This window comes from Anopheles funestus, chromosome X (genome assembly GCF_943734845.2).
Source record: "Anopheles funestus chromosome X, idAnoFuneDA-416_04, whole genome shotgun sequence".
Classification (NCBI taxonomy): Eukaryota; Metazoa; Arthropoda; class Insecta; order Diptera; family Culicidae; genus Anopheles; species Anopheles funestus.
In genome coordinates, this window is record NC_064597.1 from 6,377,755 (window position 1) to 6,400,317 (window position 22,563).

Sequence of the window (22,563 nt, forward strand, 5' to 3'; positions counted from 1 at the left end):
TATCTGTCTGCGTTTGCGCATTTTTGCGCTTGCGGTACGCATTTGGAACAGATGAGTCACTTGTCTATTAAAATACATATTTATGTGTATGATTCGATGAATCCCAGGAAGTTTCTTTTTTTTTCAAACAAAACACAAAATGGCCCAAAAAACAAGGTACATTTCATTTTTGAGATATTAGTTAAATTAATACGCATTTGCAAGATTTCATTTTATTTAAGCGTTTGTGTATGTTTTTGAGCAATGGAGGTAGCTCTACAAAATGAGATTTTTCTTCTTATGGAGATATTATTTATAATTAATTTTTTTTAAATTTTGTTCCCAATTAATTACTCTACTGGAAAATAGCCATTCAGCACGCATTTCATATTAGTTCATTTGTAAAAAAATGTTCACAAAAGAAGTTCTTTTCTCCAAACCCTACGAAGCAAATTGCTTTTCGCTACCCTCATGTCCTCATTTTCATCGCAAACACGAATACTAACCTCTCGGCGAGATTTTCAAACGAAATAGTTCAAATAAATTTTCACACTTGTGACGTACATTGGTGTTGGTAGGATTTTTAACGCAGGCAATTCAACTCTATTCATCAGGTGGGTGAGAAATGTAGGACGTTCCGAGCCGCTGGTGTGTTTACTGCCATGCTGCGTGTGGCATTGGCTGTGTGCGCTCGGTACATAAATCGTTGTTCATGTTTTGATTAAAATCTTAAAATTTTTGCTTTTGTTTTTCTCACTCATACTCGTTTTTTTAACAATTGCTGCCAACTTATTATAGGTGTATAAAGATGAAATATTGTTACAGTGAGTTATTGTTCAAAATCTTGAGAAAACGTCGAAAATCTAAGAAATCCTTAGAGAACGAAAACAAAGAAGGAGGAAAGAAGATAATGAAGATTGTAAAAGAATAAAAAACTTTATTTAAAAATATTTAAAACAGGTATCTATTCCTTCAAATGAGTATGCTTTCGAATTTCTGCTCAATTTACCCTAGTTAATCTCAGCTAGTAGATCTTGAGAAGCTCTCAAACGGAACGAATATGGCGTAAAGAAAAAAAAACCCCTGAATGTGAAATATTTTATACAGATACTGTTTCAAGGACCCCCTTTTCAGCAGACGTTTAAATTTTTGCTATCTCCATCCTTATCTTGGGCAGAAGCTATTTTTACAAACAAGCGTTTGTGTATTTCTCTGAGACACTCGCTGAGACAGCGAGAACATCTTGCACACGACATGGTTTAATCGTAGCGCCCGATGTGTGTCAATTCGCCTACAACTGTACGTGCGAGTTTGGAATCCTGTGTTCCTTGCTTCCTGTTACTACCACCAGTGGGATCTCTAAATTTGGATTCTCATCGCCTGTAGCATCTAGCGCGAAAATTAATTAACGCGCGGCGGACCTAAATTGCGCTTGCGCACGCCAAAGAAAAACGGTTCTATGTTGCTGTATCGCAGCGGTTTCGCAGCAGCATGCGACAAGACAAGGGCGTTTTGCAGCAAAACAGGCCCTGCTGCGGAGGCAGAAAAAAACGGAAAGCGATCGGCTAAGTTTATCCCGGCACTCCCCACCACTGTGGCAGATCCGACCGCTCAGGGCGTAGTCGGAGCTGTGGAACGAGAAGCATTGGCTAGATATTTGGCCAGTCAGTCACGTCGCTTCGGATTGAACAGTACTGTTTCCTTAGTACTGCACAGCTGCCTTGCCAGCAAGTTTTGCCCAGAAAACAAAAAAACCTCTGGTTCATCCAGGTTCAGTTGAAGCTTGATCTGAGGTGAGTTCTTGGTGATCGTGTAACTACCGTTTGTTTACCTTCGCTTTCGAACCAACCAAAAAAAAAACACTTCTATCAAACCAATGTTGCAACCTGTGCTGTTCGGTGCTCAACGTACCCAGTGTTCGATTATTATTTGCCAAAAGGAAAAAGAAAAAAGAAACAGTGCCCCAAGTTTGCCAAGAGTACCGGTGAGGTACCATCTTCTGCTCAAAGTACAAGGCCACACAAGCACGAATGCTGCATTTCCACCGGATAAGTTTAAGCTATCATCCTTCAACCACGACTCGGCAGTTTCAAAGTTTCAAAAAAACAGAAAAAAACTTTAGTGATTTTATACCCGTGTATGGTAAATGGAAGCTCGTTTCGATTACGTTTATGTTAAATTGGAAATTGCTAAACCAAACTGTGCTGTTGGAGAGTTTTGAGATATTTGCCCAATTTGGGTACATGTTCGACGACACTTAAAGACGGCGATTTGTTGAGGATTAGAGACATCAAAAGGTTTTTAATTCTTTTCATTATCTTCAAGTCTCTGATCTCAAGATCTTAAGTCTTGTTTATCTTCCAAATCTTCCTAAGCCTTATATCAAATTTATTCAGAAAAGCGAAACATTGGAGAATGAATGTCTTTATTCTTCACATCAAAATGGCATCAAAATTTATAGCAAAACTTGAGTTTCTTCTACTCTTCTTCTATTTGCGCTATCAAAACTTAACCTTACATTTCTTGTGGCTTAGACCACAGCAAGACCACCAATTCTTGCTATTCGATCGGGAGTTTTTGCTGAGTAAAAGTATGAAGACTTCAAGGATTCTGATAAATTCAATTTCAAGATGCCTAAAGCTAGGCAAAATGAGAATTTTTCACTCCCAACTAGATGTTGTACTTCTCGCAGTGTCGAACATTCTTGAGCGATCGTACCGTTTTTAGCATTGTTCAATTTGTCTGCAACCTGTGCTTTGAACGTCTTCAGTTTGTGAAGTGGCGGAAAAGTTTATAAATAGCTACCGTGATGCGTGTTTTAGGTCACCGAGTGCTATGATCCAAATTTGGATCAGCTAGTCCGCAGCCCACCGGTATAGAAAATGCGTGCTTTCGCATGCGCACGAAGAACTAGCAGCTAGAAGCATCGAAAAAGGGAAATCTGAATGAGTGCAGAAGCTGTGTAGTGCGACGATGTATTCGTTCAGCCTCTGTCTTTCAAAAAAAAAAAAACAACAAATGCTTCAGTGCAAATGTGGGATGAGCTCGGGTGCCGGATTTTTGGTACATAATTGCGCAACCTTTTCCTCGTGAGGATAAAAATAGAAATATTGTTCGGTTCAAGAACTCTGGCCACCACCCTCATAGGCTGTTAAAAACAAGGTGTAAATAACCTAACTGCTAGGGAAAATTAAACATTCTTGGTGTAAACTTGGTCTACGCTATGAGCTACGAAATTATCAACAATGGTATCTGTTCGAAATTGTGATTTAAAAAAATTATTTCTATGATGTAGAATATGTAGGATATTTGAAATAATCCAAGGAATGCATTGAAGAAATTGAAAAAAAAAAAAAACAATTATTTTGTTATGTTTAGTATGTTCTGAAGATTTGAGATTTGAATTTTCAAGCACATTTTTTTTAGTATACCTTATACTCCTCCCATAATACTCCTATAATGTTTTGCTATAAATCCATAGTACTGAGTTTTGTGTATAATTTATAAATTTGGAGTATAATCAATGAATCTGCAGGTTTAATGACGTCCCTAACCAGGGCGTTTTAGAGAGTGAAAGTTGCCCATTTTTTATTTATTGAAATCACAAAACGTACATTGATATATAAAACACAAGTGAATAATTAATTAATTAAACAAAAAATACCAAAATTTTCTCTCTCTCGTTAGACGTAAAGTTTCAAAACTAACTCACCATGGCTGACGATGAAGCAAAGAAGGCGAAACAGGCCGAAATCGAGCGCAAGCGTGCCGAGGTGCGCAAGCGCATGGAGGAAGCCTCGAAGGCTAAGAAAGCCAAGAAGGGTTTCATGACTCCGGAGCGTAAGAAGAAGCTTAGGGTGAGTGTTCTCTAAAACAAACAAAAATCCTTTTTATGTATTTATTGCACTGGAATGCAAGATTTTTAATGCATTTGTGTTTACTTTCTTATCACCTCCCGCCCCCAAAAAAAACAGTTACTTCTGCGCAAGAAAGCCGCTGAGGAACTAAAGAAAGAACAGGAGCGCAAGGCAGCGGAGCGTAGGCGCATCATTGAGGAGCGATGTGGCAAGCCCAAAAATATCGAGGAGGCTAACGAAGGTAACAAAAACTTGCTTACTTTATACTACCAAATCAAAACCCGTTTTTAATTTCTTACTCGATACGTTCAAAAATTCTTCACATCGTCTCGTATTCAATCGTATCGTTTCATGATGATTTAAATTCATTATTTATTACATTACATACAATCACGGCAAAAGTTTTATATATTCCCCACCCCAATTTGTGAAATAGTGTGTATTCTGTTTCCGGTAATTAATATTGTTTTACATTTTCTACAAAAAAAGTTTGTGAAATTTATTATACGTTTACATGTTCAATGTAAGTGTGTAATTTTTTTTAACTTTAAAAATCGAAATTCCACATGAAAAAAAATGTTTTTATCCTAAAGTTTTTTTGCTGTCAAGTAACGAACAGAACTCAAAGGCTCAACAAAGAAATTTTACACTACGAAGTCTTGTTCAATACAGCAACTAGTTACGTCCACAACTCTCTATTTGTTAAAGTATCGGTAAATATGACCGAAATACCAGACGATATTATTTGCATTTCGGAGCTCAGAATTTTTCATTTTCGGGAACTGATTTGAGTTCCTTCTAAATCTGGGAATTGTTACCCAATATTTTTTCCTTTTTTCCCCCCAAAACTGTAAAGTTCAAGATCTAGAACTTGGTATCGTCTTTCTCGCTAAGTGTCTGTTTCATTTCACCAATATACACAACTTTCAGTTTTTATCACAAATTCTACACAGACAATAGTAACCTTGATTTTTCCCCTTTAAAAAACATGTTAAGAAACACTGGATTTGTGGTGTTTTTTTGGTTAAATTATTTCTGATGAAATTAGATCAACATATAAATTATATTTATATTTATTTATATAAATTACTTAAATATTTTTAATGTTACCAAAGAAACTACTCAAGAGTATGATGAAATCGTTAGATTAAATTTTTTTTAGTTAAAACAACACGTTAAATACATTCCGCAACACTTTCCCCTACCTTTCAAATACACAATTTACACCAAACACATTAATTTTATCATTCACCTTTTCAACATATATGAACCTTCCCCCCTTTGTGCCGTACACCAACATCACTCCGTTTTGTAATGTTCAGAACAAGCGAGAAAGGTCCTTCGTGACTACCATCAGCGTATAAATTCCCTGGAGGAGGAGAAGTATGATCTTGAGTATGTTGTTAAAAGGAAAGACATGGAGGTACATAAGCACAGCAAAATGTTTATTTAAAAAAAAAAAGCTCTACTATATACCTACTTGAAAGAAGTACTGTTCGCTATTTTTACTATGTGCTCTACTTTCTGCAAGGATCGAATACTTGTCCTGTTCGATTATACCTTTCTTTGCATTATCTTCTCTTTACTGTGCACTCTTTTACCTTCCTTCCCTTTCATAGTTGTCTTTTCGATCTCTACGCTGCATTGTTTGTTATTCATTTCAAATTGTATGCTATCTCTCTCTCTCTTTCTCTCTCTCTTTTTTAATACTACGTGAAATTATCTGTTTATGTTACTTTGTTTGTCTCCTGTGAATGTAATCTTACCATTTATGTATTTGTATTGATTCACAAACATATTAATAACCTTGTTTCTACATTTGTGTTCTCTATAAGCTTATGGTTTCATTTTCTGAGAAGAAAGTGACAGATTTTGCATTTGCAATAATTTTTTTTCTGCGTTGTCGGTTTTTCGTTTCAATTATTCGTAAATAAAATCAATGCATTTCTGATGCAGGTCGGAACAATGCAAAATGGCAACTTGAACACCCTGCATTGAAAATTTGTGTTTGATTTTCATTCAGTTTTTTTGTTTTAAAATTGAAAAAGAAAACGCTATTTGATTGCGACAAATTGGAATATTTGATAAACATGAAGCATTTACATACAAAATAAAACAAATTATATTTCCTATTTGCATTGTAAAGGGTTTGACCTTTGGTTTTTTTTGAGGTTTCAAAAGATGTAGCTTGAAATTTGTATTTGTGATGCTATTTAAGCACTAGAGGAGTTATGTTTCTCTCTAAATACTCCTCGATTTTTTCCAACAAATGATTTTTTTGCCAAAAATTTCAAACAACAAATAACTATTTTTTATAACATATGGTTAAGATCCAGTTTTTTTCTACTTTAATAAAAAATCATACAAAAACAAACGTTTGTCATTTACAAACAAAGCACGTGCGGCAGTTCAGTTTAATCCCTACAATAATGAGAGAATTCAAAATGAGGTTAAAATCAATCAAATTTTATTATTTATCTTGTCAAAACAATAAGTAGTTATTTTAATTATACATTCCAAAGCACAAAACAACTTATAGCAGATAAAACAAAAGGAGAAAAAAATCCAGTACACGAAAACGTACATGTTTACACATTTTAGTTATTTTAATTTCCATTTCAATTCTTATTATAGCGAGTCTGAAGAACATATGTAAAGAATACCACACCAGAATTTGTTCCCTAGAAGGCGAAAAGATTGATTATGAATATGAAGTTGCTAGGAAGGATTTTGAGGCAAGCAAACATTGAAGCATTTCCGCTCAAAAAAAAAAACAACCCCGGAATGACATCGTTAACAATAACAGATGAAAGATTTTTTTTTGTGGTTTGACGCAAAAAGGGTTGCTAACACCGGTTTTTTTTTATTGTGCAAAACCGCTTTTGGAAGTAAAATTCTATATAGATAGCAAATTATAACCGCTGGCAAAGGATTTTGTAGGTATAGTTCTATAAAAAAAAGTTTTAAAATATTTATCATTTACTAATTCTCCAAGCCAAGCCGTTTACCCCAGTAATAGTGCGTTTGCCATTTTTCCGTCTACTGCAAATATACAATAGCTCAAGTACAAGTCGTAAAGTGGTCGTAAAGAAGTTGTACTTTAAAGCGCAAACAGCGAAGAACACATGCCCTTATCCTTAGCAGCTTAGCTCTTATAAAAGATAGAAAAAATCATTTGTTTGTTGCTACCTGCCGCACTTTGTTTTTTTATTTTTAATTTGTTTTTTCTTCCGGCCCTATGGTCGATTTAACGATATTCAATGCAGACTATTTGCAGTAAAATTTGCCCAAGTGTTCGTTTGATGTGACTATAACACAAATCTATGGCTTCAGCAAAATAGCTTGAGCTCTTGTAAAGCCTTCTGCTGCTGCTATCTATATCTATTTTCAATGCCGCCTTATTTTTTGTTTCTTCTTCTATATGTTGGAATGCTTTAACAGCAAGGAAACCGCCTATCTACTGTGGTTTTTCTTTAGATGCAATAATGCCACTGTATCGTAACAATGGCTTCATGGCTTTTCTCTCGAATATTCTATTCTTATCATTATGATTTGTTGTTTTGTTTTATTTTTATATATTTAGAGACATTCGACATACACTAATGACTAATTTTGTAACGTCGTGCAGTATTAGACAAGTTATTTAGTTGATTTTTCGGTTCTGGAGCTGATAAGGGCAGAACCTTTTTTTCCGCGCGTAGCGTAACGGAAGTGTTTTTTTTGCCCAAGAACATAGCTTTGTTCATTACATATATTTATGTTCAATTATCAATCAACTTCTTTCTAACAAATGCTTTCTGTTATACTACTGCGTTATACAAGTTTAGAACGCGATGGATGACTTTTATAGTACCTAACGCATTGCAGTAGTTACTAAGCGTTACTGCTTCGTTTATCCGTTGGGGTTTTTTTTCCTCACAGCTAAGAGTATTACATGTATGAACAAGAAAGAGTTTTAGTTATATTATATTTCAAATTCCCTTTTCTTCCCTTTTTCTCGATTATAAAATCGATTGTAATTATTTTCATATCTAAAATATAATACAGTTATCATCCGTGCGTAACGGTTGTCTAGGTGGAGATATTAGAGTTGATTTCTCGAGTTCTCCCGTCTCTACTACTTCGGTCACAGAGGTTTTACTAGAGCTTGAAATGCTATGGGAAGCATCAAAGCAGATGGAAATCATTTACGAGCAATTGCAAAATAACAAGAATTTTATGAATTTTTGATTGACTTTTCAACTTTTGACATACGGAAAGCAATTTATTCGTCACTTATTATAGCAAGGCTGTTCATTTTGACTACAGTTTTGATATAAACATTATCATCTCAAAGGCACCGGCGTTTATCAATGAAAACAAATAAAAAAAGAAAATAAATTCAATGAACAAGCTCTTCCACTTCGGTGCTGATACTCAAAATCCAATCGCAAAAATAATTTAAATACTCTCGCCTATTTCATCCCTTTTTTTTCCTTAGCTGAGCTTCAAACAATATGTAAGGAATATTGGAATAGGGTATTTGGTTTGGAAGGTGACAAATTTGATTTAGAAAGAATGGAAAAATTGAAACAGTTTGAGGTAAATCACTTAATCTCATTACTTTAGTTGAGTTTTCAAATATTTGAGTGGCCGTTTTTTTGTGACATTTGTTGTATTCACTTAAGTTTGTTACACCGTTTTTTTTTAATTTAAAAAATTAAAAACAATATTCACCCCTTGATGCCCAAAATCATTGCAAAATTTTGCAAAATATTGTTTTGATTTGTTCCCAAACATACGACACATTGACAAACATGGATACAGTCCCCTCAAAACTCACTTTTGTATGGATATATATGCATAGACCATGAATTAATATTTAAGATAATGTTCCTTTATTTTAAAACAAACACCAAATTGTTGTTTTCGATTTTTCTTCCTGGATAGCTGTCAGTATTGCATAGATTAATTAAGAGCATGAATTTGTAAAAAAAAACAAAACAAAACAAAAACATAGTAAAATTTAATCTTTATGGAATAGAACTTTTTTTTCTCCCTTCATTTCTTTACTCTTTAATAAGAACGTTACTGCAAAAGCCCAACGCAAGCTATATATTAATTAACGACAACCTTAATCGGTGCTTGCAGCACACTGTACTGTAACACACTCAAACTGATGACAAAGCAACTCACGTTTTACGGAAGTCCCGCAGAAAGTTATTTTGCCAATGAAAAAGAAAAAAAAACGAAACAAGAAAAAAACACAAAAAATACAAAAACTTTGTTACCATTTAAGTGCCAATAAACCACTCAAGTCAACTTGATAGAATCGATTCATTTGACGCACCGGTTTACTGCTGAATGAACATTTCATCAAACTTTTCTTACCAAAAAAAAAACTTTTTTTTTACCTTCCATGTTTAACTGATATATGAGATTTGAATGTCAATTACATGTAATTGTAATTTAGATTATGTCCGGGTCAAATTTGGAGTTTTTATTTTTATTTTAAATTGCATTATTCTTAGTTACAGTTGTAGAATTATTTGTAAGTGTATCTGTCCGTAACGTGTATGTAATAATGCCCCCCTAGCCCCCAAAAACCCCCCGTTTCAAATGCCAATTTCATGTGAAAGTTTATCTACAAAATTGTTTGTATTTTTTTAAAACTTTACAATTGTTACATAATATTGATTATGTTGCCATAACAACAATATTGTTGTTTCAATGGTAATGAAATTAATTTTCTACCTGTTCTACCTGTTCGTGGAAAACAAACAGTACTTGATCGTAATATTTTTTTGTTTTTCTTTCCTCTATGAAACAGAATATATATTTTAGTGAAATTTTGATTATTTCCATTCTGTCCACATTACATGTTTATCTGTCGTAATGCGTCATTGTACTCCTGGTAGCATCCATAACTTCATCTTACATATTGAAACATTCAATGTAAATGTTTTTTTTTAGCGTATGCAAAATTCCAGTTTTGCAACTAATGAATTTGTGTTTGTGAGTTTTCATTCCATTATCTTAATTTTACATGTTCGAACGGTAATCGTTATCGAAGTCAATGTCATAATAGAAATACTTTTGTAACATTTTGTTTGTTTTTCACCTTTACATTGAGTACTGCTGAGCAAAAAAAAAAACAAAACAGCCAGTTGGTAAAACTTATTGGTTTGATTTTGACTCGTTGCATAAGAATACCCTTACCTATTTAGTTGCATTTTATATCGCTCTAGAAAACTGTTCCTTATTTAAGTATCAAAACTCGCTTTTCCCATTTGCAGACCAGTTGAAAGACATTGTAAAAGAATATTACAACCGTATGTATACGTGTGAAGGCCAAAAATGGGATTTGGAATATGAAGTCCGGAAAAGAGATTGGGAGGTACTGAATGAATTCGAAAACCATTTTTTAAACAGTTTAAAACCAATCCAGCAATTTCACGTAAAAAATCCATGACAAACCCTTTTTTTTAAATCCAGTCATTTTACCATTTACCATGAATACATGCCCAGACCACTCCTGAGTACCAGTGTTATATGTATATTTACTGAAAAACTGTTCATATATATATAATATATGTTAAATATACTTCACGCATAATATATTATACATATATGTGTAACATGTATAAGCATATTCAAATGTAGTTATGTATTCAGACGGATAATTTGCAAATTCCATTACCATATATATTGCTCATTCTTCATTTCCAAATCATTTTAGATAGTACTGCACTTTTAAAAAGCACATATGTTTTTTTTTCTCTTTACTTCTTATTATCTCTTTCAATACATAGACGTATTAAGTACTCTTTGTTAATTTTTTTTTTGAAGATTCATTTGATCATTTGCTGCATATTCGTTTGCTTCATTCTTTTGTCTCGAAAACTAAAAACAAAAAAATGAACTTGAAACCTAGTTTCTCTGTTTTTGTACATCACGTTTTTTTCTTCTTCTCTTTCTTCGTTCACATTCGATGAAATATCTCATTTATGTCTATTGCTCAACTTTTTTTTCTTTCTCAACATACTTGTTGCAAACACTGATGCTTTTAGTTATGAATATGCTTATTTAATGAACGAGTTTGTTATTTATTTTTTTAAAAGTTTTTTTGCATGTGTTACCATTAAAATAATACTACTAATTCAAAGGCTGTTAATATGAAATTTTTAATTGTTCTTGCTGAAATAGTTTTATAAAAACAAGATCAACAACAACAACAAAACTAACCTTAACTAACTAGTTTCGTGTTACGATGGATGATTATTTAGTTAAAATAAATTTAAAACACAATGTTATTTTCTCTATCGTTATGTTATGTTTCACTGTAAACATTTCCAGTTTTATTAACTCAACCTTCCTAATATTAATAAGAACCTTCCTAATATTTTTTATAGCAAGCGTGGTGTTGTTTAACTTCGATTAAATTTTCAAACTTTATCAAGAAAAAAGAAAATACTAATACTGATAGAACTTTCCTGCATGTTGAGGTTTCTTGCAATCCGTCGATCGGAATTGAGACGTGCTGCTTTTGAGGCCGTTGAAGTTTGTAGATTTATTTCATTTGGAAAGAGCCGCGTATTTAATTAGTTTCTTATTTTTTGTAATGTTAGAACTATCCTTATCCGTACGATAAAATTTCGATGTTTAGTCTTTGGTGCTGTACAAACCTGTACAATATCGCGACTTTTTCGGAAGATTTTATTTTGGGGTTTACAGGCTGTTGAATAATAGCTACCGCTTGCGTAGCTCGGTGTGCGTAGAAGAAGGAAGTATTTCTTTATTTTTACTTCTATTTATAACCTTGAGCGCCCCTGCAGCTAAGTAACTGTCAACCCACACTTAGCGTTACCGATCGTGTACCGGTTTATGGCACATAGTGCAGTACTTGTATGAGCAAACGCAGATAAAAAAAATCGCGTGACGTGACTGCTTGATGGAGCAACCGGAATTTAGAATGTTTATATTTAAATATTCTTTCATGTAGCGAAAATGCAATGAAAATCTTTATTTGGTTTTTTAGTTAGCCAAAATAGGCCTCTAATTGTCTAATGATTGGCTATTCGTGATTGAAAATATCACATAGCTTAGCCATTCGCTAGGCCTACGTGATGCTTGTACAGGAATGCTAAGAAATGAAAAGTTGATAAATATGTAGATTGCAATTTTAACACAAAGCCTTTAAATAATTAGTTTTTCTTTTCGTTATTTGTATCGTTTGTACTTTTGTTTAACGTTTGCTTTTGATGAAACATTTGATCGCATCCTTTAACACTTTTTTTTGGATTTTATCAGTTCAATCGACCTGTACCATGCGTATTTTATTTTGTTTCCAAACGATAACTTTTTTCGGGTGCGAATATAAAGAATGAATGTCGTTTAGTTTCAACTTGCTCTTTTTTTAAGAATAGATGGTTGTTTCTTGGAAGCAAACAACCAATCGAATTCGTTCGCAAACAACCAATCGAAATGTTTTTTTATGGCTTGCAGTAGTACTTAATCTAGGTGGCGTTTTGTTTTGTCCGTCACACATACATACAAGTGTACATGTGCAATGACAGATTGGGCTGGTTGGTGTCGTGGTAGCGGCATTAAATCCTATGTGAGATAATTCCTAAGTAAGCAAGGAGACACTATCCCTAGCTACGAGTAGATAACAGTCAAGAGTACTTGAGGTTTTCTTTTTGCTGTTTAGAAACGGCCAGGCTAGGGAAACGGGTCCGGATGGGATTTGAAACCCCGTCCTGTCGTTTGGTTCTGGCCCCTTTTATCACATACACCACCGGATCGCTCCAATTATTTGAGGTTATATAGCCTACAAACAACAAAAAAGAGGTTTTTAGTTAGGAGATTAGTTGAAACTACATATTGTAGTATGGAAGTTTGAAGCAAATCGATACCGAAATCAAATTCTTTCTTATATTTCAATCGGTGTAACAAAAGCTTAAATTAAATGTTTTTCACAAAACAACACAAAGGTATTGACAATGCATTAAATGCACATTATATTCGTTTAAACGCACTTTTAGTGAGAATCTTTTAGGTTCACCTTTGTTTGAGATTCTGTACACTATTTGTATCACGATTTAATCAGTGAAATCCGTCATAATTGATGAATTTTTAAATTTAACAAAAAGGTGATGTATTTTTTTAAACGATTTTTTGAAATTGTTGTCACAATGGCTTTTATCATGTCATTTATTTATGCAAAACCGGTTTGATTAAATTTGCTTTATACGATCAATCTATATTAGCAATCTATTCATTTGAACACGAACCATTTCCTTCATATAGTGGTGGCTTGTTAATGTATTAGATAATACATAAATATTACCATTCCATCAAACCTACGGTTTGTTATGCTTAATTCATTTCGAAGAAACATCGCAACACTGATTAATTTTTTTCGGTTGGGATTCATTACTTGTCACAATTCCGTATAGATCACATTTGAAAATTTGAAAAATATATTTTCATCATGACATATCTGCTACGAGTAAGCGTGGAGCAACGAAAAACTATCGAAAAGTATTTGCTAGACTCTTGAAAGTATTTTCACTTCCCCCTTTGCAATATGCGATTCAAAAATTGGAAAACAGATGCGATTCTTCAGTACATTACATTTATAAATACAATAATGTTTAGCGAGTAATGTAAAGTTAGATTGATTTTTTAGAACAATAGTATCATTTAATTACTAACAAAACAAAAAAAATTTAATCCAATAAAATTTAATCGGTTTTGTAATATAATAACATATTACATAACACGTTGTTTTTTTTTAATCATTTAAAGTTGCAAAAATAATGAAGCAAATGAATCAGCCATTTGAAAACGATAAGTTGACAAGAAGAAGCACAATTCATTGCAAAACAATAATAATAAATAATTTATTCGTTCTGAGATAAGAAAATCCACAAAAACTGACGGGTTTTGAACGCAGATATGTTAAATTAAAAACACAATCCCCCCCTACAAAAAAAAAGAAATTATCGCCTTCACAACATATGAGAATATCATTAAATAGTATCAGGTTATTGTATTTTTTGTATTTTTTTCTTGGCATTGGTTACATTGTTCTCGAGTTGGTCATCAGGCGCTATTTACTATCACGAGTCCCATAGAACTCATACATAAATTCACATTGAATTTAAGCTACATTTGTACACGTGTTTTTCTTTTTGTTGTTTAAAGTAACTCTAGAACTTGTTGCTGCTATGGAATATGTTGAGCACATGGAATTATGCTGTTTTGTATTTATATCATTAAGACAATACAATTGGTTTAGTTCATTCAAGCAGTTTTTCGCTTTTGCAAATTTTACTTTGAACGGCAAAACACCCCCCCCAAAACATATGTCCGTTCCCACCCTCCCTGCCCTCAAAAAAGCTTTCATACAAAAACATGATAACGCATCGTTACACCATGCTATTAGGTGCTCATTAGGTTTGCATACATTTTTTTTATCGATACAGACATTATTTGATATGACTGACTGTACGTGAAACAGTTTCAAATAATGCAGTTCATTAAATGTGGTGACCTATGCAGGTCCCAGGTATGTCAAGCTAGTGGCCTGAGGACCTTAAGTAACTGACCGTTACTACGTTACGTAACACTCGAACCTGTTAACAAACGCATACGAACGAAAACGAATACGTCAAGTGCTTTGATATGTGTTAAAAAATGCTGCCAGAATCTCCACATGCCTTTTGCCTCCACAAATTGTTCACTGTCGCGCTTATCCCCAAAAAAACAGCAGCGATTGTTCGAAAAAAATGTTCCAAAAACCGGCGGTGCCCGGCTATGAAATTAGCTTTGACATACCTGAACAAAATGGATCCACAAGCAATAATGCAATAATATTGTTCGTTAGCGCTACACCGATAACATTTCGCTTAACAAACGGATTGCAATGAAATTGAATGGCTCGAGCTCGAAAGTTTCGAAAGCAAGTAGGCAAAACATTGTTGTTCTGCTTGTTTTCCTTTTTGTGCTTTTTTTTGTTGTTGTTGAAAGTATATCACTAACTCCGTTCATTTTGTTAACTTTCTTTTTTCATCTCTTCAATGTAAATATATATTGTTAATCTACTAAACTTCATATGTTGCCCTATACGCATCAATGCTTTCGTATCATCTTTTAAAAATCACACTTTGCTTCTTTTTTTCTGCTTACTACTAGACCTCTTAACTGAAGCACACTTTACGGAAAAAAATACTAATGGTCAATCTATTTACCTTTCTTTTTCTATTCTGCAATATAATTATCTCACGGCGTAAAAAACAAACGATTTAGATTTCCGATCTAAATGCCCAGGTTAACGATCTGCGCGGCAAGTTGTGAGTATATGATTGATTTTGGGGGCACATTCGCTTCTTCCTTTTTTTCCCCTCCGCCCAAGATGAAAAAGCTATAATCGTACAATTCTTTCCTTTCTTCCCAACAGCGTTAAGCCAACCCTCAAAAAGGTTTCCAAGTACGAGAACAAATTTGCCAAGCTCCAGAAGAAGGCCGCTGAGTTCAACTTCCGTAACCAGCTCAAGGTTGTCAAGAAGAAGGAATTCACCCTGGAGGAGGAAGACAAAGAGGTACGATAAAGGGAGATGAAGGGTTTTTGTATTATGTTTTTTTTTTGTTCCTGAAGGACCGATTTTTTTGCGACAACTGCAATTTTGACTTTTTTTTTGGGGTTTTAAAAAAAAGGTACATAATCATTTGATGAATTTTTTTTTTATAAAACCATTCAACAGTGGTCTGAATGAGAATGTAATTTTTTTACTGTTTTTACATATTTTTTTTATTCAATTTTTTTTTTCGTTCAATATTACTAAAGTAATGGCAGTATCTATTACATTTTTCTAAAAAATAAGTTTTCGTTGAATCATACTTAAAAAATTCATTTAAAAACGTTTCCTGTCAAAATGGTCCAATAGTACCAACACGTTTGCTTTTTAACTGACAGGACATCCTAACCATTCCTAGTGGGGTGCGCTCACCACTACTAAAGTGGAACCGTGGTTCATTTGACATATGTTTGACATGTCGCACTAATTGCCTATCGTAAGGCGCAATACTTGTAGTATAAATAATTGAAAAATATTTTTTAAACAGTTTAATTAATTTTTTAAACATACTACACAACAACTTTAAGAAAGTGGGATTTTTTCTACACATAATTTTACTTAAGTTATTACTAAAGTTGTTTTTTTAATGTTGTTGTAATTCTCATTAACACACTTCAACTACATCCCCATTAGTTTATAAGTTTATCAGACATTTATGTCTGTTGTGTTTTTTTTTATTCAAGGTGCTGCATCTCCTAACGACTCAATCATGTATTTTAATATTGTTTAGGAAAAAAACAAAAGCAAACACATTTTTGAACGTCGCAAATGTTTTTTTTTGTTTTGGCATCCTTCTTTTAAGGTCCTTTTCAGCTGTCGTTTTTTTTTGTTCTCTTTTGGTTTTTGAGTAAAAAAATTATCGCATTTCGCAAAAGCTAAAACATTGATTGAACCGATTCCTACTACCTTTTAACAGGCAAAGAAATCGGAGAAAGCCGACTGGCAGAAGAAATAGATGCGGCTGACATCATGATCAACCAACTGCATAGAATGAAGCCGTTTCCGTTCTCTGATATTAATTTGGCATTAAATAAAATGAAATTATGAAACGTTTGCGGTCAACAAAACTCTACACCCACGCGTATCTGCCATCCCTTATTCCCAATTGTTTGTCAATTATAATTTTTTTCCGTATATGATATGGTATCGTTTTTTTCTATAAGTAACCCTTTACAACTACCGTGAATCTTAGTGAAGTGAAAAAAAAAACAAACTTTAATTCACACTGCTTTAAACAATTTTTTAGCCAAAAAATCTTAGCTTTACACTTATATTGTAACGTGCAGTGAAGGTATTATCAAGCTGAATCAATCGTTTTCTTACAATTGATTTAGAAAGGCATATTTTTTCGATGGCAACGTGTATCGGTTTAACATTGTTTTCTCTGAGTTTGAATGTCCGGACGGAAGCTATTTACAAGCATTAAAAAAAAGCCCACGGAAAAACCAACAGCTCTACCCAATCCCGTAGGGCACACCAATAAAATTTATGATTTCGGTTATTGTAGCATATACCACACAAACACACCAGCGAAAAAACTAATTATCTTTATGGTCAGGTAATTAAAAACACATTTAATTTTTTAAGATAACTATATTTTGCACAATTTTATATGCTTATTTGTTGAAATTTTAAAATTCCCATACAAAAAACAAAACAACAAAATATTGCATTATGACAAATCTAAAAATACAAAAACATCACTACGAAATGAATTGCAGAAAACCATTAGCAAATATAGTACTTTTTAATTTTAATTTTATCTAACTACAATTTCGTTGAGGAATTTCTTTGAAACCTCTTTTAAAACATATTTATTAATTTATCTTTCTTTTTTATTTTTTCTTCCAACTTTTCTACCTCAACGAACACCGTTTCGTCTTCAATATGTAATTCCAACAAAGCAGAAGAAACCGGACTGGTCTAAGAAGGGAGACAAGGTAAAAGAGGAAGCAGCAGAAGCTGTTGAAGCCGAGGCATAAACCCGTGTACGAAAAAATCTTCATAATTTCTTACAAGATATGGCAGCCTATGTTACCACACGCGCAATGTTGCTATTTTTCGGATTTATTCCGTTAATAAAAATTCACAAATAAAAAAAAAACCCCAAAAAATCATCTACTATCCTATGCTACCGACACCTTTTTGAAAATCCATGATTACGTTTTGAACATTTATTTATCACTCATTATAACCTTCGTTTTTTATCATCTTTTGTATTGTCATGAGTCGCTTATAGTATAATTATTGCCTTAAAATGCAAATTACACAAAATTAATACAAAAACGCTCATTTCATTACAATTTCTAAATGATAGAGGATGAAAAGGAGTAACATTGTCGCTTTTTGTTTTGTTTAATTTTATACTTCTTAGTAAGCAAAGCCTTCATTCTAAAGTAAAAGGAAATAAAACTTATTCTTAAGCCTCTAAACTTCATCGACAACCAACCTTTCAGTGGGTGAATCGATAGTGTTGTAATGGAATGGAATTAGTTTTAACTATTGCCTATCTTTATCTGGCCTTTTATTTTTTTGGCTACTATCAAACCGAGAACCTTTTATGTTTACAGCAGAGAGAAAAAAATGATATCAATAAATTTCATCCAATAAATTTGTTTTAAATTTCTTTTTGTTTTCAACTAGATAACAAGATAATCCGAAACAAAACAAAAAGACTCAAAACGGAAGAGGTAGGTATATTTCATTGTGATCATAAAGATATTCGTGGGGACGGTGGTGTATGTGACAAACGGTGCCGGTTCCACACGACAGGAACGGATATAAAATATCATCCGGACCCGTCCCTTCCGTAGCAAGGACAGACTATTCAGCTATGTGTTAAAATAAAGTCTAGTAAGCCAGAAATGGCCGGCAAATCCTTAGAGTCAAGCCAAGAAGAGAGAAATATGGGAAGCTTCATAAAAAGTGACAAATCTGCTACAAATTCTGAAATTAACTGTCAATCTTTTATTGAAGCAATTGGCATTTTTGACAAACTTATCATAGGATGATAAGAATATTTAGATTGAATAGGAAAAATCTAACCTCTATCTTATATCACTAATGAACCCGAGGTCGTTATATCAATAGTGGGAGGTTTTTACGCGAGAGGGCGCTGTTCTTCGACTGACGAGTAGCCAAAGCTTTGGGACACATTTCGAGTTCCCCTTTTTGTAATTGCCAGGATCTTGATCCTTATCCAAGATAAAGGACTTTAAAGAACCGATTGAGGTATTGAGTATTGAGAAGATTGTTGTTAAAAAGATATTCCTTGAGAATTTGTTTTAGAAAATGTTTTCAAATGCTACCCAAAGATTCGTAACAAAGAGTTAATCTATAGCAATCGCGTGTTAGATAGCGAGACGAGCATATCAATCATCAGCATATCAATGTTTGATTACTAAAGAGGCACTGACAGCTAAGACTTATAAGCTCTACCTGAATGTCTGAGAATCCTCAAGTATTCCTTGGAACACATTCGAACACTTTTTTGAGATACATTAGTTGTAGGTGGATCATTTCTGAGTAAAGATCCTGCCTGTATCTCGTAAACACAATGAAGTTAAGCTCCACATTTTGGAGAAGTTGTGGTGATTGCAAGACCATAGTAGATCGAGGAGAGGTGTTGGATGAAGACGGTTTGAAGATCGTGCTCACAATGCACTAAATCCAGTACATTAACTTCCAAGAGTATATACACCACAAAATAAAAAGTCTCTCCTATTCAAGCAGCTTAGACCAATAAGAATAACCAATTCTTCAACAAATTCCTCATGATGTCTACATCATCCCGATACACACTGACACAGCTAAAACTGCAACAAATGTAGCAAATATAAGCGACACTATTGTACCAAAACAGCACTACAATCGGCAGCAATACAATTGCTAACTATTTGTAAGACTAAACTGCAAGTCCAGCAATGGCATGAACCAAGGAACCAAAGTTTGCAACTGAGCATGCCCAGACTAAGGCATGTTGGAAATATGAAGATAACATGTGAGCGTTAAGTGTACGTAACACGTGGTGACTAGTTTAGAGCCGTTCGTTATTTGCAAAAATGAAAACAATATTTTATAAAAAAAAAACTACTTTATTTAAACACAGTTTCATTATTTGTAGTTTAATTATAATTCTTCTTATTAACTTTTTTATTATGATGGATTGTCCAAGACTTTTTTGCCTTACATTTGGCAAGCTTAGTTTTAAATCAATAAAGTATTTTAAATATTTTGTTGCATTCTTATAGCAAGAAGTGTTTCTGTTTTGCGGAAATCTCAAGGTATCTGTAACTTATTTTCTGACTTGTTGTTGAATATTTCAGGTGAATTTTGGGGAAAGAAAAACAAATATTTTAGTTAATTTATATTATTTAATTAATATAATTATTATATTATATTAATTATATTATATTAGTTATTTATATTATTTGTAGTAGAGCATCATATGATGAAGACATCATTTATCTAAATTTTATTTTATAAAAACCCTCAAAAAACAGCTAAAACAGTAATAAATGTGAGAAACTGATTTCTGGTCCAATCAAGATATAAAAAAACCCTCCAGTATCTATCACGAAATATTTTAAATATCTGTAATAAAATATGACCGTAAAACAATCATCCATACCTAGTATTAGCACCAGAGTACATGATTGGCTCAAGCTCATACGTAACGCCAGCCTGTTAGTAAGACGGTCATCAAGAACGAAAGTAACGTTTCGAAGGCTTCCATAACAAAATAAATACGCGAAGTCCCAAAGGTGTTCTCCCTATTCTGCTTTAGCTGTTTTGAACTAGCCTTGTCCATAGCTACGTGTCGCGATGCCTCCTCCGGCAGGATTTAGAAAGGCATTTGAAGAAAACATAAAACGAACAGCAAGAAGAAAATTGTGGGCTCAACCTGCACGCGAACCTCCTGAGTATGCCTATCGATATTAAATTAAACGATTGTACGGGGCAATGACATAGTCCGCATCGGCCGGGTGGCTTCTCTCGGCAATAGCGGTGTGACGGTAATGTGATGACCCTCGGATTTTTAAGCTCCTATGCACAAGCGTATCCCGTCGTAGGAGCATGGAATGGGGAAGTCCTATATACGTGTATGTTTAACCAAACCGACTGTAAAGTTCAGCCGACACTCACACTACAAATTTATCGTTGCTATGGCTTTAGGATCAATTGACTGATTTGCAGCTACAACTTGGTGAAACTATATGTGACTATGATCCCGTATTTTTACCTTTTGTAAGAAAAGAAAGAATTAATATTATGAAAAAAAAAATTGAAAATAACGTATCTAAATGTCATGCCGCTTAAAGTTTTATCAATTAATATTAAAGTTATTCAATATTTAAAAGAAAACAATTATATTGAAATGATAAGAGCAGTTTTTAAAGCATTTTTGTGTAATTTTCAACCAAATTATATTAAAAACTATTTTATTTCTTAAACATTTTTTACCTTATCATGTGTGTATTCACAATTAAATAAAACTCCAAAACGCCTTCAGTGGCTTAGGAGGGTACGAAGAAAAAAATATAAAATAAAAATCTGAAGAAGAAAAAAAAACAGTTAGGGAGACACGAACACGATCGGTTCGGTATAATTAGATAGCCCTTTGTACACGTTGCTTTGCGTATGTGGTAGTACCACACCGGACAATTATAAAAGGTCTGAGTAGTGGACATTGGCTTTCAGTTTCAGTTCGCTAGTTTGTTGTAACAGTTCGCTTAAAAAGGAATAGTTTTTTCGGGGGGTCCGTTGTGTTCATTGACTCATGTACGTCCAGTAAAGTGGATATTTAATTAATTAAGCAGTGAGATATATTTTATGTGAGCATACGCTTGTTTCCTTTTCAAACCAAAAGTGTTAATTCTTCAAGATTTGATTTAAGGAAATATGAAGGTGAAACAATGAAGGTGATTCGAAACTCAACCGACAAAAGCACCGAAGCTCATTACAGCTGCTGACCACTGCACAAGATTAGAATGTGACTCTTGTGCGTGTGACAACGGCTATTGTGGGTGTTCTAGCTCATCACGTGGTTCTTATTTCTTTGAGGATTCTTTCGAGGATTTGCTGTGCAAATGACTTTTTTTGTGCGGTGGAATAAGCTGTTCAACACTAATAAGGATTGTGATATTGATTGTGTTAGTATTATGAAAGAAAATTTCAAACAACCTCTGCCATCATCAATCAATCAAATAGTACCAGCTCCATCAAACTTCTTCAACACATCAGTACTCCGTATCTGACAGAAGTATTTTGAAACATCAATCAGTGATGAGCAGATCATATTGTGTTCACAGTTCAAAAATGAAGGATGCATAACATACAAAAGAATTTAAAAATACAGCTGTCAAAAATTGTCAACGTTTAAATATCTCCAGGGAATAAAAAACCTTGATAGAATGTGGGCAAACATCTTCCAACAAACGTCTTTATAAGCGAAAAATCCAGTCACTCTTCCACTATAGTTTTCAGAAGTTCATCGCAAGTTCTACTATCTTCTCTTCTGTTATTCTGATAAGTACGAATATATGTTCTTCTTCCATTCCTTTTGTATTTTATCACATAATTATGTTCTATGATATTTGTCCTTAAACCAAGTGTCATGTGTAGAGGTAGTGACCACGTGGCCTGCTTGTATGCTTGGCCTTACTTATAAGGTGTTTCACATTGGGCTTACTTATTTTTTCTTACAAAAGTCGATAAATTTGGGCAATCTGAGAAAAACGTTCGATGTTTTACTAAAACTGCTAAAGAGATTTAAAAAAATAATAACTAAGGTATCAAATATCGGGGTTTTCAAAGAGATTCACGAACCTAATCACTTTAAACTACTTAAAAGAGTAAGCAAATAATATGTGTAATTCAAGTCACAGATATTTAGTTCAGGATTCAAATAATTTGGATTTTAACATTTATTTATTACTCGTGATACTTGCTGCTCCTTGATCATAATTGGCCAATATTGCACTGAAAAGACTTTTATCGACTATCGCATTCTTCTGCACTACTATTTGCTATCTGCAATTTCTGTTAAACTGACTCTTCTTGTGCCAAAAACTGTCATCAGAAATAAGGACGCAAAATCTCTTGAT

General features: G+C 33.5%; 1 protein-coding gene across 8 annotated transcripts; it reads left to right on the forward strand.

Annotated features, from left to right (window-relative positions):
• Window positions 1–1,627: 1,627 nt before the first annotated feature.
• Window positions 1,628–18,079, forward strand: LOC125773558 (troponin I). 8 transcript variants are annotated; one of them, XM_049444412.1, is made up of 8 exons: window positions 1,628–1,772; window positions 3,667–3,836; window positions 3,954–4,077; window positions 6,471–6,571; window positions 15,129–15,172; window positions 15,280–15,421; window positions 16,374–17,015; window positions 17,365–18,079. In XM_049444412.1, exons 2-7 carry the CDS (start codon window positions 3,693–3,695, stop codon window positions 16,410–16,412), a joined length of 594 nt encoding a protein of 197 aa, XP_049300369.1. In that variant the 5' UTR covers window positions 1,628–1,772; window positions 3,667–3,692; the 3' UTR covers window positions 16,413–17,015; window positions 17,365–18,079. The 8 variants fall into 8 exon arrangements, with proteins under 8 accessions (XP_049300369.1, XP_049300368.1, XP_049300366.1 ...); XM_049444411.1 differs by lacking the exon at window positions 6,471–6,571 and adding an exon at window positions 8,317–8,417; XM_049444409.1 differs by lacking the exon at window positions 6,471–6,571 and adding an exon at window positions 5,159–5,259 and having other exon boundaries at window positions 1,629–1,772.
• The last annotated feature ends 4,484 nt before the right edge of the window (window positions 18,080–22,563 follow it).